Source organism: Kogia breviceps, chromosome 7 (assembly GCF_026419965.1).
Source record: "Kogia breviceps isolate mKogBre1 chromosome 7, mKogBre1 haplotype 1, whole genome shotgun sequence".
Lineage (NCBI taxonomy): Eukaryota > Metazoa > Chordata > Mammalia > Artiodactyla > Physeteridae > Kogia > Kogia breviceps.
In genome coordinates this window covers 96,600,381-96,613,745 of record NC_081316.1, presented here as the reverse complement: position 1 = coordinate 96,613,745, position 13,365 = coordinate 96,600,381, and the positions used below count along the sequence as shown (strand labels likewise).

Here is a 13,365-nt window from a genome sequence, read left to right as displayed (position 1 = left end):
TATGCAGGGTAGTGATTGTAAAGATGATCAAAGAACTTGGGAGAAGAATGGCTGCACACAGCAAGAAGTTAGAAGTTTTATACAGAGAGCTAGGAAATATAAAGAAAAACTAGAGGTGAGGAATATAGTAGCTGAAATGAAAAATACACTAGAAGGAATAAACAGCAGATTAAATGATACAGAGGAATGGATCAGCGAGCTGGAATACAGAGTGTGCAAATCACTGATGTTGAAAAGAAAAAAAAAAAGCATGAAAAGAAATGAGGACAGTTTAATGAGGACCTCTGGGACCGCATCAAGCACACTAATATTTACATTATAGGGGTCCCAGAAGGAGAACAGAGAGAGAAAGGGGCTGGCTGAGGACATATTTGAAGACATAATAGATGAAAACTTCCCTAACCTGGGAAAGGAAACAGTCACCCCAGTTCAGGAAGAACAGAGAGTTCCATACAGGATTAAATATTAAAAGCATCAGGGGAAAAGCAACACATTACATACAAAGGAACTCCCATAAGTCTGTCAGCTGACGTTTCAGCAGTAACTCTGCAGGCCAGAAGGGACTGGCACGACATATTTAAAGTGATGAAAGGGAAGAAACTGTAACCAAGAATACTGTATCTGGCAATGCTCTCATTCAGATTTGATGGAGAAATCAAAAGCTTTATAGACAAGGAAAAGCTAAAAGAGTTCAGCAGCATCAAACCAACTTTGCAAGAAATGTTAAAAGGACTTCTGTAAGTGAAAAAGAAAGGGCTACAAGTAGAAACATGAAAATTACAAGAGGAAAACGCTCATTGGTAAAGGCAAATATATAGTAAAGGTAGGAAATCATGTACACACAAAGACAGTGGGAAGATTAAAAGGCAAAAGTAGTAAAATCATCTACATCCACAATAAGCAGTTAAGGGATATAAAAACAATTAGATGTAAAATATGATTTCAAAAACAGTAATCATGAGGGGAGGAGAGTACAAATGCAGGGTTGTTGAAATGCATTTGAAATTAAGAGATCAGCAACTTAAAACAATCAAGTGCATATATATAATACATAAAATATAAAAACCTCATGGTAACCATAAACCAAAACTCTGTAATAGATACAAACAAAAAAGAAAAAGGAATCCAAACATAACACTAAAAATGGTCATCAAATCACAAATGAAGAGATCAAAGAAGAAAGGAACAAAAAAGAACTACAAAACAACCCCCAAACAATTATCAAAATGGCAAAAAGAACACACCTATCAATAATTATTTTAAATGTAAATGGAATAAATGCTCTAATCAAAAGATATAGAATGGCTGAATAGGTACAAAAACAAGACCTGTATATATATTGCCTACAAGATACTCACTTCAGATCTAAAGACACACACAGACTGAAAGTGAGTGGTGGGAAAAGGTATTCCATGCAAATGCCAATCAAAAGAAAGCTGCAGTAGCAATACTTATATCAGACAAAATAGACTTTAAAATACTGGTATAGGATATAAGGAAGGACATTACATAATGATCAAGAGATCAATCCAAAGATATAACAACTGTAAATATATTTGCACCCAACATAAGAGCACCTAGATACATAAAGTAAATATTAACAATGTAAAGGGAGAAATTGACAGTAACACAATAATAGTAGGGGACTTTAACACCCCATTTACATCAATGGACAGATCCCAGACAGAAAATCTATAAGGAAACACTGGCCTTAAAAGACACATTAGACACATGGACTTTATATATATGCATATATATATATATATATATATATATATATATATACACATATATATCCATATATGTGTGTGTATGTGTATACACACACACACAATGCATTCCATCCAAAAGCAGCAGAATACACATTCTTTTTGAGTGCACGTGGAACATTCTCTAGGATAGATCACATGCTGGGCACGAAACAAGCACCAGTAAATTTCAGAAAATTGAAATTATATCAAGCATCTTTTCCAACCACAATGCTATGAGACTAGAAATCAACTACAAGAAAAAAACTGCAAAAAACACAAACAGATGGAAGCTAAACAATATGCTACTGAACAACCAATGGATCACTGAAGAAATAAAGGAGGAAATTAAAAAGTACCTGGAGACAAATGAAAATGAAAACCCAATGAACCAAAATCTACAGGATGCAGCAAAAGCAGTTCTAAGAGGAAAGTTTATAGCAATACAAGTTTATCTCAGGAAACAAGAAAAATCTCAAATAAACAACCTCACACAAAAAGAACTAGAGAAAGAACAAATAAAACTCAAAGTTAGTAGAAGGGAAGAAAAATTATAATGATCAGAGCAGAAATAAATGAAATAGAGTCTAAAGAAACAATAGAAAAGATCAATTAAACTAAGAGCTGGATTTTTGAAAAGATAAGCAAATAGATAAACCTTTAGCCAGATTCACCAAGAAAAAAAGAGAAGGGGCCCAAATCAATAAAATCAGAAATGAAATAGGAGTAATTAAAACTGACACCACAGAAATATAAAGGAGAATAAGAGACTACTATGAATAACTCTATGCCAATAAAATGAACAACCTAGAAGAAATGGACAAATTCCTAGAAATGTACGATCTCCCAGGACTGAATGAGGAAGAAATAGAAAATGTGACCAGATCAATTGCCAGTAATGAAATTGAATCATTAATAGAAAAAACCTCTCAACAAACATAAGTCCAGCACCAGCAGTCTCCCAAGGCAATAGAAGTAAAAGCAAAAATAAATAAATGGGGATAATCAAACTTATAAGCTTTCCCCAGAAAGGAAACCATAAACAAAATGAAAAGACAACCTATGTACTGGGAGAAAATATTTTCAAGCAATGTGACTGACAAGGTCTCAATTTCCAAAATATACAAACAGCTCATACAACTCAATGACAAAATAACAAACAACTCAACCAAAAAATGGGCAGAAGATCTAAACAGACATTTCTCCAAGGAAGACATACAGATGGGCAATAAGCACATGAAAAGATGCTCAACATCGCTAATTACTAGAGAAATACAAATCAAAACTACAATGAGGTCTCACCTTACACCAGTCAGAATGGCCATCATTAAAACCTTTATAAATAACAAATGCTGGAGAGGGTGTGGAGGAAAGGGAACCCTCCTACACTGTTGCTGGGAACATAAACTGGTGGAGCCACCTTGGAAAACAGTGCAGAGGTTCCTCAAAACTCTAAAAATAGAGTTGCCATATGATCCAGTAATCCCATTCCTGGGTATATATCTGGACAAAACTGTAATTCAAAATGATACATGAACCCCAATGTTCATAGCAGCAATATTTACAACAGTCAAGATACAGAAGCAACCTAAATGTCCATTGACAGATGAGTGGATAAAGACAGAATACAACTCAGCCATAAAAAAGAATGAAATAATGCCATTTGCAGCAACATGGATGCACCTAGAGATTATCATACTAAGTGAAGTAAGTCAGACAGAGAAAGACAAATAGCATATGATATCACTTATATGTGGAATCTAAAATATGACACAAATGAACTTATTTATAAAACAGAAACAGACTCACAGACATAGAGAACAGATTGTGGTAGGGGAGGGATTGATTGGGAGTTTGGGATTAGCAGATGCAAACTATCATATATGGAATGGATATACAAGTTCTTACTGCTATATTCAATACTCTGTAATAAACCACAATGGAAAAGAATATATATATATGTGAGTGTGTGTATACATATATATATGAAACTGAATCACTTTGCTGTACACCAGAAACTAACACAACATTGTAAATCAACTATACTTCAGTAAAAATAAAACTTTAAAAAAAATGATTAAAAAATAGGTAGAAGACCTGAATAGAAATTTTTCCTAAGAGGACATATATTTGGCCAACAGGCACTGAAAAAATGTTCAACATCATTAATCATCAGAGAAATTCAAGTCAAAACCACAATGAGATATCACTTCATGCCTGTCAAAATGGCTATCATCAGAAAGACCACAAATAACAAATGATGAGGATATGGAGAAAAGGGAGCCCTTGTACACTGTTGGTGGTAATATAAATTGGTGCAGTCACTGTGGAGAATAGTATGGCAGCTTCAGAAAACTAAAAATAAAGCTACTATATGACCCAGCAATTTCACTCCTGGGTATATATTTGAAAAAATTGAAAACACTATTTTGAAAAGATACATGTACTCCAATGTTCATAGCAGCATTATTTACAGTTGCCAGGATATGGAAGCAACCTAAGTGTCCATCAGCAGATAAATGGATAAAGAATATGTGGTTATAGGGACTTCCCTGGTGGTGCAGTGGTTAAGAATCTGCCTACCAATGTAGGGGACAAGGCTTTGAGCCCTGGTCGGGGAAGATCCCACATGCTGCGGAGCACCTAAGCCCACGCACCACAGCTACTAAGCCTGTGCTCTAGAGCCCACGAGCCACAACTACTGAGACCGTGTGCCACAATTACTGAAGCCCACATGCCTAGAACCCTTGCTCCACAACAAGAGAAGCCACCCACAATGAGACACCCACACACCACAATGAAGAGTAACCCCTGCTTGCTGTAACTAGAGAAAGCCCATATGCAGCAATGAAGACCCAATGCAGCCAAAAATAAATAAATTTGTTTAAAAAAAAAGAATATGTGGTGTATGTATATAATGGTGGTATATATATTCAGCCCTAAAAAGAATAAAATTTTGCCATTTGCAGCAACATGGATGGATTTGGAGGTACTATGCTAAGTGAAATAAGTCAGACAGATAAGGATAAATACTGCATGATATCACTTACATATGGAACCTAAAAATATAAAACAAACTAGTAAATAAAACAAAAAAGAAATAGACTCACAGATATAGAGAACAAACTAGTGGTTACCAATTGGGAGAGGGAAGCATGGAGGGTCAAGACAGGGGTAGGGGATTAAGAGGTACAAACAACTATGTATAAAATGAGCTACAAGGATATTTTGTACAGCACAGGAAATATATCCAATATTTTATAAGTATAAATGGAGTATAACCTTTAAAAATTATGAATTATGTTGTATAACCTGAAATATAATATTGTACACCAACTGTACCTCAATAAAAATTTTTTAAATAAAGTTAATGATGAAAACAATAAAGATAACTGTCACCTTGCCTAACTCATATCTGTGACTATAAAAAATAATACCTACATACTCAAATTGTGACCACAGGTAAAAGTCATATCATAAAAGTTCTTGACCTCTACCTAATGACTTCAATAATTCATGCATTCAATCATATTTTTTGAAAACCTATGTGCCAGCACACATACAGCAGATCAACTAAGATGGCATAGAGCAGTTACCCAAATGTCGTTGATTCAGAGGGCATTTCAGCCATTTTAATAAATCATTCAGGAACTGTGGTCAGCCTATTAATTATAACAACTCTTTTCTCTTTAATCACCTCTTATTTCCCACCTTGAGTTCGTTTTATTAAACTTGACTATCTCTATCAGAACATAAAGAAAAAAGCAATCAAAGAGATGAAGCTCAGCCAGTAGGTTGGCTAAAATTAAGCAGAAGAGAAAGGGAAGAAGAAACCATTGGTAAGAATGAGGCCTCTTTAATTTTAATGATTGACATCAGGTCTAGCACTAATAAGTAGAGACAAATGAATCATCTGCTTAAATAACTACGTACACAAATACACACTCCACACAAAAACACAACAGGATACATTTTTAAATGGCAGCTTCTATTTACATTTTTCAATAAAATAAAGTTAAGGCAGCTAAACAAATGTATTCCTCCAATTTCATTACTGCCGTTTTGAATTCTAGGAAAGGACAAAGAAGCACTCCATCCTAAAGAGCATCTATTTTCAGAAATGAATTTATAAAACATTTTAGATGAGTAGTTCTAAAGGTTAGTCTTATTTTTTTGTCTTAATTTTTTAAAGTTTTATTGATGTGTCATAATACACTATCATATCAGATAAGATTTTTAAGGTTTTGTTTGACAGCCAAGAAGGAGTATTTATAACTGCATATTATTCTTCAAACAGCTTTAATACACCACATGTAAACCTTTATTTACTCTTCTAATACTCAAGTTACATAAATAAATAATCAGCATTAAGATCTTGGGTAATTTCCCCAGGGAGCTATTGTGGAAGCAGAAACCAACTTCATCTTCTTTGATGTCTGTTAAAAGTCATAAATGGAAATCCTAGGTCACTCTGACAAATTCTATTTCTCTTATTGGCTTTCACACAGTTAAACAATCTAAACTTGAGCCAAATGTGAGAGGCCATAGAAATCACCTCTGATGCTTTCTCAGATTCCAAATGAAAATTGGCTTTATATTTAACTTCTCACATGAATTTTCTATTGAACAGTTTACCTCCAACATCTGAACCAGCAAGAAAATGTAGGCTTTACCAATTAGTTCAGTGTCCATGTCGTATTCACCTTTGTGTCCCGCCATGTCCAGAGCAGTGCCTAACACACAGCAGGAACTTGGCAAACATTAGCTGGCCTAAGCAAAGAACTGAGATGTGTTCAAGGACTAACCTTCAAAAGCATTTCTTCATGTTGGGGATTATCAGAGTCATAGGGTTCTCTGCGCAGTTTTTCCACATCTGCAATAAGGTTTCTGTACCCAACAATTTGCAGAAGGCAAGCTTGAAGAGAGATTCCCAACCTAACGTGTTAAAAAATAGAAGAAACACACATGAGGAAAAAAACCCACATTCTCTGGCATTTGTTCACTTGATGTATGCACAATAGGATTTTTCATATTTATATAATATTTGGAAATTGCTCAAATAGGACCTATCTAATAGAAGCACAATTTTTAACTGAAGCTCCACATGGACAGCTGTAGAACTTGGCTAAAATTTACCTCTCATTCCACACTTTTCTTAAGCCAAATTGCAAGAATATGGCTTAAAAACAAGGGAGCTCTTTATGCAAGTGACTTGAAAGATGTAGAAAATGTAGGTGATCATGGTTTCTTAGGGATCATTTACTTCCCCTAGGTAGATATATCAGAAACACTTCAGAAGGGTGTGTGTGGGAAGGTGTCAGTGAGAGAGATAAATAGCCCTCAGGGGCTTAGGGGTAAGAAAAATTTTGAAACAAATAAAAACAACAACAATAAAAATACCTCTGCTTGCAGAGCACCCCTGACAGATAAGGCAATGCCAAGAGAAAGAACTCAGTACTTTACAAAATTTCCCATTCTATTCTGACTGCTCTACTTGTCTGAATGCCTATTCTTACACTGAAACAAAATCTGCTTCCTTTATTACCAAGTGGTTCAAATGCTGTTCTCAGAGCAAATTCATTTCCACTTTTCCCTGCCATGACCTATTCATTTTAAGACAGGAAGAATTCTTTCTTCTAGTCTCATCTCCAGGGTTAAAAACAAACAAACAAACAAACAAACAAACAAACTCCTCTCTTCCTTCAATTCCTTCTCATGGGACATGGTTTTCAGATGTTTTACTATCTTTCTCAGTCTTCTTGAATGCACAGTTTGTATGATTAACAATCCCCTTAAAACATATCACTGGAACAAAAAAGAATCTGGCAAGCATGACATAGAGAGGAGCATTACTTCCTGTGATCTGAATGCTGTTTTTCTCTCCTACAACACAGAAAGTAAAATAGGGTCTCTTTAAGCAGTCACATAACATTACAAGTTTATTAAACAGGTGGCTAAATAATCACCAAGATCCTTTTTTCCTATAAACTACTGTTACATAAATTATCTTCCTGTACTCATTTGATGGCATTTTTAAATCTAAAGGGGTAGTATTTCATGTTTATTTTTTCCTGCTAATTTCTTTATAGTTATTCACTTTTGTGATTCAACAATAGCAATTGCATATGATTCAACCTAAGAGTTACTGTTCAGTATACTCCAACTTCAAATTCACTCACTAAATTTAAGCATTTTTTGTTGGAGTTGGAGGGTCACCATAATCACAGTGTCATAATCGTCTTTTTTGGGGGGGATGAGATGTATAGAGGTTAAGTCTAAAGTTGGGGGCAATAGAAAAGTTTAAGTTTTAGGATTGTATGCTTACTCCAAACATAGAAGGCAGTGTCAGATAACCCAGAATACTAAGCTTAAATAAAATTGAATGTTCAATTAAAAAAAACTAAATCAGATATTTAGGAAAAGGGCACAGTGGTACTCGTCACCCATAAAATCAACACAGGACTGAGAGAAGAGTTAATTTCGAGGGAAAGAAGGGAGTGGGAGAAATAAAAAAGAAGAAAACAAGGGACCCAATTCAATTTTACTGTAGTAATTCTTACCACCACTGTAAGTGGCACCTGAAAAAAATGTATAAAACAAAGTAAGGTTAATAGTAGTAATGGCTTGATAAATTACAAGGTATTTCCCCCAGCCCTCTCTATTTCTTGATATTTTTCCAGAAAATTATTCAATTTTAAAAAAATCACATTTTGTCAATGTCAACCTGGAAAAAAAAACCCCACTAAAATCCATACTGAGCTTTAAAAAATACAATCTACTACCTCTAAGTGTTTTTTCTCTCTAAAGGAAATCAAAAGAATAGATGGTAAGGAAACACTTTTGAATGAAATATATAACTTTCATAAAAGAGACAGAAAAGATTTGCTATTAAATCTAACCCAATCTCTAAATATGATTATAGGTCTAATATATCTCTCATGCCTAATTGTAATCATAAATTTTGGGTTCAACTTAATTTAAAATGAATTTCATTCTTACCAGCTTCCCAGAGAAATAAAATATGTCAGAAGGTTTCAAAAAGATATTTACTGTATAATTAAATCACATTTAATGGCTGAATAAGGAAAAGGCAGCTAATTAACTGAAGCTTCTACAGAAGAATACTATGGAGACTATGTGGAAATAGAGTTTTGTGATGAGCCTCAATCAGCTAGTACTAGAATCCCTTCAAGATACAGACCTATGCAAAGTGCACTCTGAAATTCCCTTTGACTACAGCTCCTCATCTTTGGCAAGTAAAAGCTTTCTTTAGTGATAACATCTGAAGTTCTTAAGTATGCACATCTAAAAGACAGTTTGTTACTTACCTAAACTTTATCTGAATATATCTGCATACAGAATTTATTCTACCCAATATCCTTAGCCTAAAATTTTACAGAAAAAATCCTGAACACATTGGAAAATAGAAAGCTAATTTTAAATGTCATATACATTGCCAAATGCATTTTAATACTTCCAAGATGAGATGACTAAATTAAAAAGGTCTAAAGTCTTCATATAAAAACCATCTCTCTTTCCCACACATGCCTGTCTTCTTCACAAGCAGGTAGAAACTGTCTCCAAGATTATCAGCATGTCATGAATTGAAGAAATATTTTTTATGGAGCAGAATCAGCTCAGGCACATTTACAATCTGAACATTTACTGTTAATGTAAAACACAGGCATCAAATGGAGCGACTGTTGATGAATGGGCTCCCTTTATTTCACCTTCTGATATCAGGGGCATCCACCAGATTTCTTACATTCATTGCATCTCAGAAGCATAAGCATAAATCATAACAGAAGTACAAAGCTGTTGCTATTTACAAATATGAAAAAGGCATCTTTTTTCTTTATTTTTCATCTGAAAGTCACAACATGCAGATGATTATTTGAGGCAGGGAAGAGAGAGAGAGATAAATAAAGCGTGTGAGAGCGTAGTTAGAGAGACAGTATTTAGAAATACTAAATATGTGGCATGTGACCTGTTTTATATTTACAACATAATAAACATATTCTTACTGTGGATTTATGTCAGGGTTAATTTTTTTCAGTTCCATAATGTCTTCTATAGTTTTTTCAATAGCATCAGGATGAACACTCACTGAAGTCTGCAGTAGCTGGAAAACATGTTTCAATCAGTTGCTTTGGCATGAACACTGGTGTCTTAAGTGGGGTCTATTTAAATAGGGGCCTCAAATATTTGTTTAAAGCTTCAATGTGAAGATAAGAAACTAAACTAAAGGCAAAAATTGATGTAGTATTTGAATTCTCATAAATTTGATATTTTCACAGTGGGGGTAGTACAATTTTCCTGATTAAGGTAATTAACATAACAAAACAAAAATACATAAGTTTTTTTAACCATCTTCATCTGTTTCAAGCTACTTACATAGAAATATTATATTTTCCTTTTCTCACTAAACACACATGGCTTCCATTGTTAATGGGCATTATGTCTATGATTTTGTGAAGTACATGGAGGATATAGTCCTAAGGATGCCAAAATTAAATTAAATATTCAAGAATCTTGAGAAGCAGATTTTTCTTTCTTATGTGGGTGCTTAACTTTGTGCTATAAATGCTAGCATAGTGGCTTCTTTGATTTTCTTGGAAAATCTTGAGTGTAAAGTTAAATGATTTGGATATTGATGAAATACCAGAGAGTTACCACTGCTCTTATTTTCAAGGAATATTTATTTTATGATTTGGAAAGAGGTATAAAAAAGGATTAATTCGGGCTTCCCTGGTGGCGCAGTGGTTGAGAGTCCGCCTGCCGATGCAGGGGACACGGGTTCATGCCCCGGTCTGGGAAGATCCCACATGCCGCGGAGCGGCTGGGCCCGTGAGCCATGGCCGCTGAGCCTGCGCGTCCAGAGCCTGCGCTCCACAACGGGAGAGGCCACAACAGTGAGAGGCCCGCGTACCACAAAAAAAAAAAAAAAAAAAAAGGATTAATTCAACAATGAAGTAATATGTGCACATGAATCTGCCTAGAAATTCTTGAGTGGCTGCTCTCATGTAAAAATGACAGTGGTTTGTGATGGGAAAACAATTCATTCTTCTCAGTTTGCATTAGTATTCATAGCCAAAAGTATATTTTTGTTTCTTAAAATTTTTACTTTTTGATGATGGAGGTAAGTCTTCAATTGGAAAGTTGCTGAAAAATATAGGAACAATTTTACTTACCTTACTTTTTGAATCCCTCAGTGATGTTTCTGGAAAAGAGATGATTTAAAAAGCCATTCAAAAATTATCTTTTACAAGTGGTTTACAATTACTATACTGAAAAATAACAGTGTATCCTCAATCCCAGGAAGCCTACAGTTTGCTTACTGCTCTGTTTCATGCTTACCGATTTTCATAGTTCTAGAAGCTCCAGGCTTGGTATTGTAACAGATCCGTTGCAGTTCACATCTTCCAGTCAGCTTTCTCATTACAAATTTCAGGCAACGCCACAAAAATTTACAGTAAAAATACAGGCACACCTGGATCAGCATTCTGTCAAAAACAAAAGATAGCACTCTTCCAATAGGACTCTGTAAGAGAATAGAAAGCAGCCACCACCAGCAAGCAAACAAGCCCAGAAGAAAATCAACCATTATACTTCTGGGTTTACAAGCATATTTCATTATTCTAACCCCATGTAATTTTATTTGAGGTAGCTACAAAACCTATCATTGAGAGGGAAGCCCAAGGTCTGTAAGCACACACTTACTATGACTGCAAGCTCCAGAATGCCCTATTCTAGTAAATTTGACACACCAACAAACTGAGAGTGAAGCACAGGGATCCTTTCTTTTCCTACATTTGTCTAAAAATATTTTCAAAGCAAATCAGTACCTCGAAAACAGAACAATTGTGTTTTAGAAGCTGTCCCCCATAGACACAGGGAAAGGGCATGCTGTGACATCTCCCATATTCTGCCCCCACGAACAGCCTCTCAGCCAGCCCCAATTCACTTCCAGCTTCTCCTTAGTGTCTTATTTTTGGCTTCTGTGTTATTTCTTCCCCCGCTCCCATTTTTCCCCCTTCCCTTTGCTTTCCTTTCGGTACTGTTGTCGTCTTTGAGGACTTTGTTGTGTGGCCACCTATCTTCTCTGCTGACTAATCCAGTACTTCTTGGATGTGCCAGAATGCCTCCACAACAGTTCACTGAACAAGCATGTTGACCTTTGGTTCTTCAACATTCTCTGATTTAAACCTTCCAAAAACTCCACCTCTTGACAAGTTTGTTCTTGACTCCTGCTAAACAAAGTTTTCTTCATTGCACACCCTATCTCACTCCAATACTACCTTAACAAACTATAAAGTATATGGTCACCAATCATGCACTTATTCACAATGCCTCTGGCACATGTGAATTTGTGTTTTATGCCAACTTTTAGTTTTTAATATGTGAGTGTCTACTTCTTCATGGGACTGCTCAACATCTCAAAATGACTCCAGCTATAGAAGTAAAGAGGACTTATCATCCAGGAACTTATATTCAACCCATCTTCTCTGAATACTAAAGTTTTCCTAGATGGCAGAATTATATTCCTAGAAGGCAGAATTATTTATATTACTTCTTATTGGTGTTATTTCTAAAAGATACTTCTTTTTCTCATATGTTCACTAATTCCCCCCAGCTCTAACATAAGGTGATCCAGGGTCAATAAGATGAATTTGTGTAGTTAATTAATATCCTCAATAATGTGATTAATCCCTGAATTTGAACCAAAACCTTGATTGTTTTCCTTTGTTCAATTGCTCTGGCTCCAATATCTTGAACAGTCTGTGTTAAAAATAACAATTCCAACTGACTTATACAAGAGCATGGTCTATATCATATAAATGCACTGGGACAGAGACCTTCAAGATGGTGGAGGAGTAAGACATGGAGATCACCCTCCTCCTCACACATACATCAGGAAAACATCTACATGTGGAACAACTCCTACAGAACACCTACTGAATACTGGCAGAAGACCTCAAACTTCCCAAAAATCAAGAAACTTCTGACGTACCTGGGTAGGGCAAAAGAAAAAATGAAAAACAGAGACAAAGAATAGGGACGGGACCTGTACCTCTGGGAGGGACCTGTGAAGGAGGAAAAGATTACACACAGTAGGAAGACCCTTCACTGGCAGAGATGGGGAGGCGGGGAAGCTTTGGAGCCACGGAGGAGAGCGCAGCAACAGGGGTGCAGAGGGCAAAGTGGAGAGATTCCCGCACAGAGGATCAGTGCTGACCAGCAGTCACCAGCCTGAGAGGCTTGTCTGCTCAACTGCCAGGGTGGTTGGGGGCTGGGAGCTGAGACTCCGGCTTCGGAGGTCAGATCCCAGGGAGAGGACTGGGATTGGCTGCGTGAACACAGCCTGAAGAGGGCTAGTGCATCACAGCTAGCCGGGAGGGAGTCTGGGAAAAAGTCTGGAACTGCCTAAGAGGCAAGAGAACATTGTTTTGGGTTGCATGAGGAGAGGGGATTCAGAGCACCCCTAAACAAGCTCCAGAAATGGGCGTAAGCCACGGCTATCAGTGAGGTCACAAGAGATGGGCGTGAAACACTAAGACTGCTGCTGCAGCCACCAAGAAGCCTGTGTGCAAGCACAGGTCACTATCCACACCTCCCC

General features: G+C 36.2%; 1 protein-coding gene across 3 annotated transcripts in view; it reads right to left on the bottom strand.

Moving 5' to 3' along the window:
* Nucleotides 1-13,365, bottom strand: part of ELMOD1 (ELMO domain containing 1) — a 100,832-nt gene that overhangs the window by 35,472 nt on the left and 51,995 nt on the right. For 2 of the 3 annotated variants that reach the window (XM_059070370.2, XM_067038883.1), the window contains 4 exons: nucleotides 11,106-11,251; nucleotides 10,940-10,968; nucleotides 9,773-9,870; nucleotides 6,554-6,683 (listed from right to left, as the gene is read on the bottom strand). In XM_059070370.2, coding sequence (XP_058926353.1) covers nucleotides 6,554-6,683; nucleotides 9,773-9,870; nucleotides 10,940-10,968; nucleotides 11,106-11,251 — 403 coding nt within the window. Of the gene's footprint in view, nucleotides 1-6,553; nucleotides 6,684-9,772; nucleotides 9,871-10,939; nucleotides 10,969-11,105; nucleotides 11,290-13,365 lie in introns of all 3 variants that reach the window. The other variant, XM_067038882.1, reaches the window with a different exon arrangement.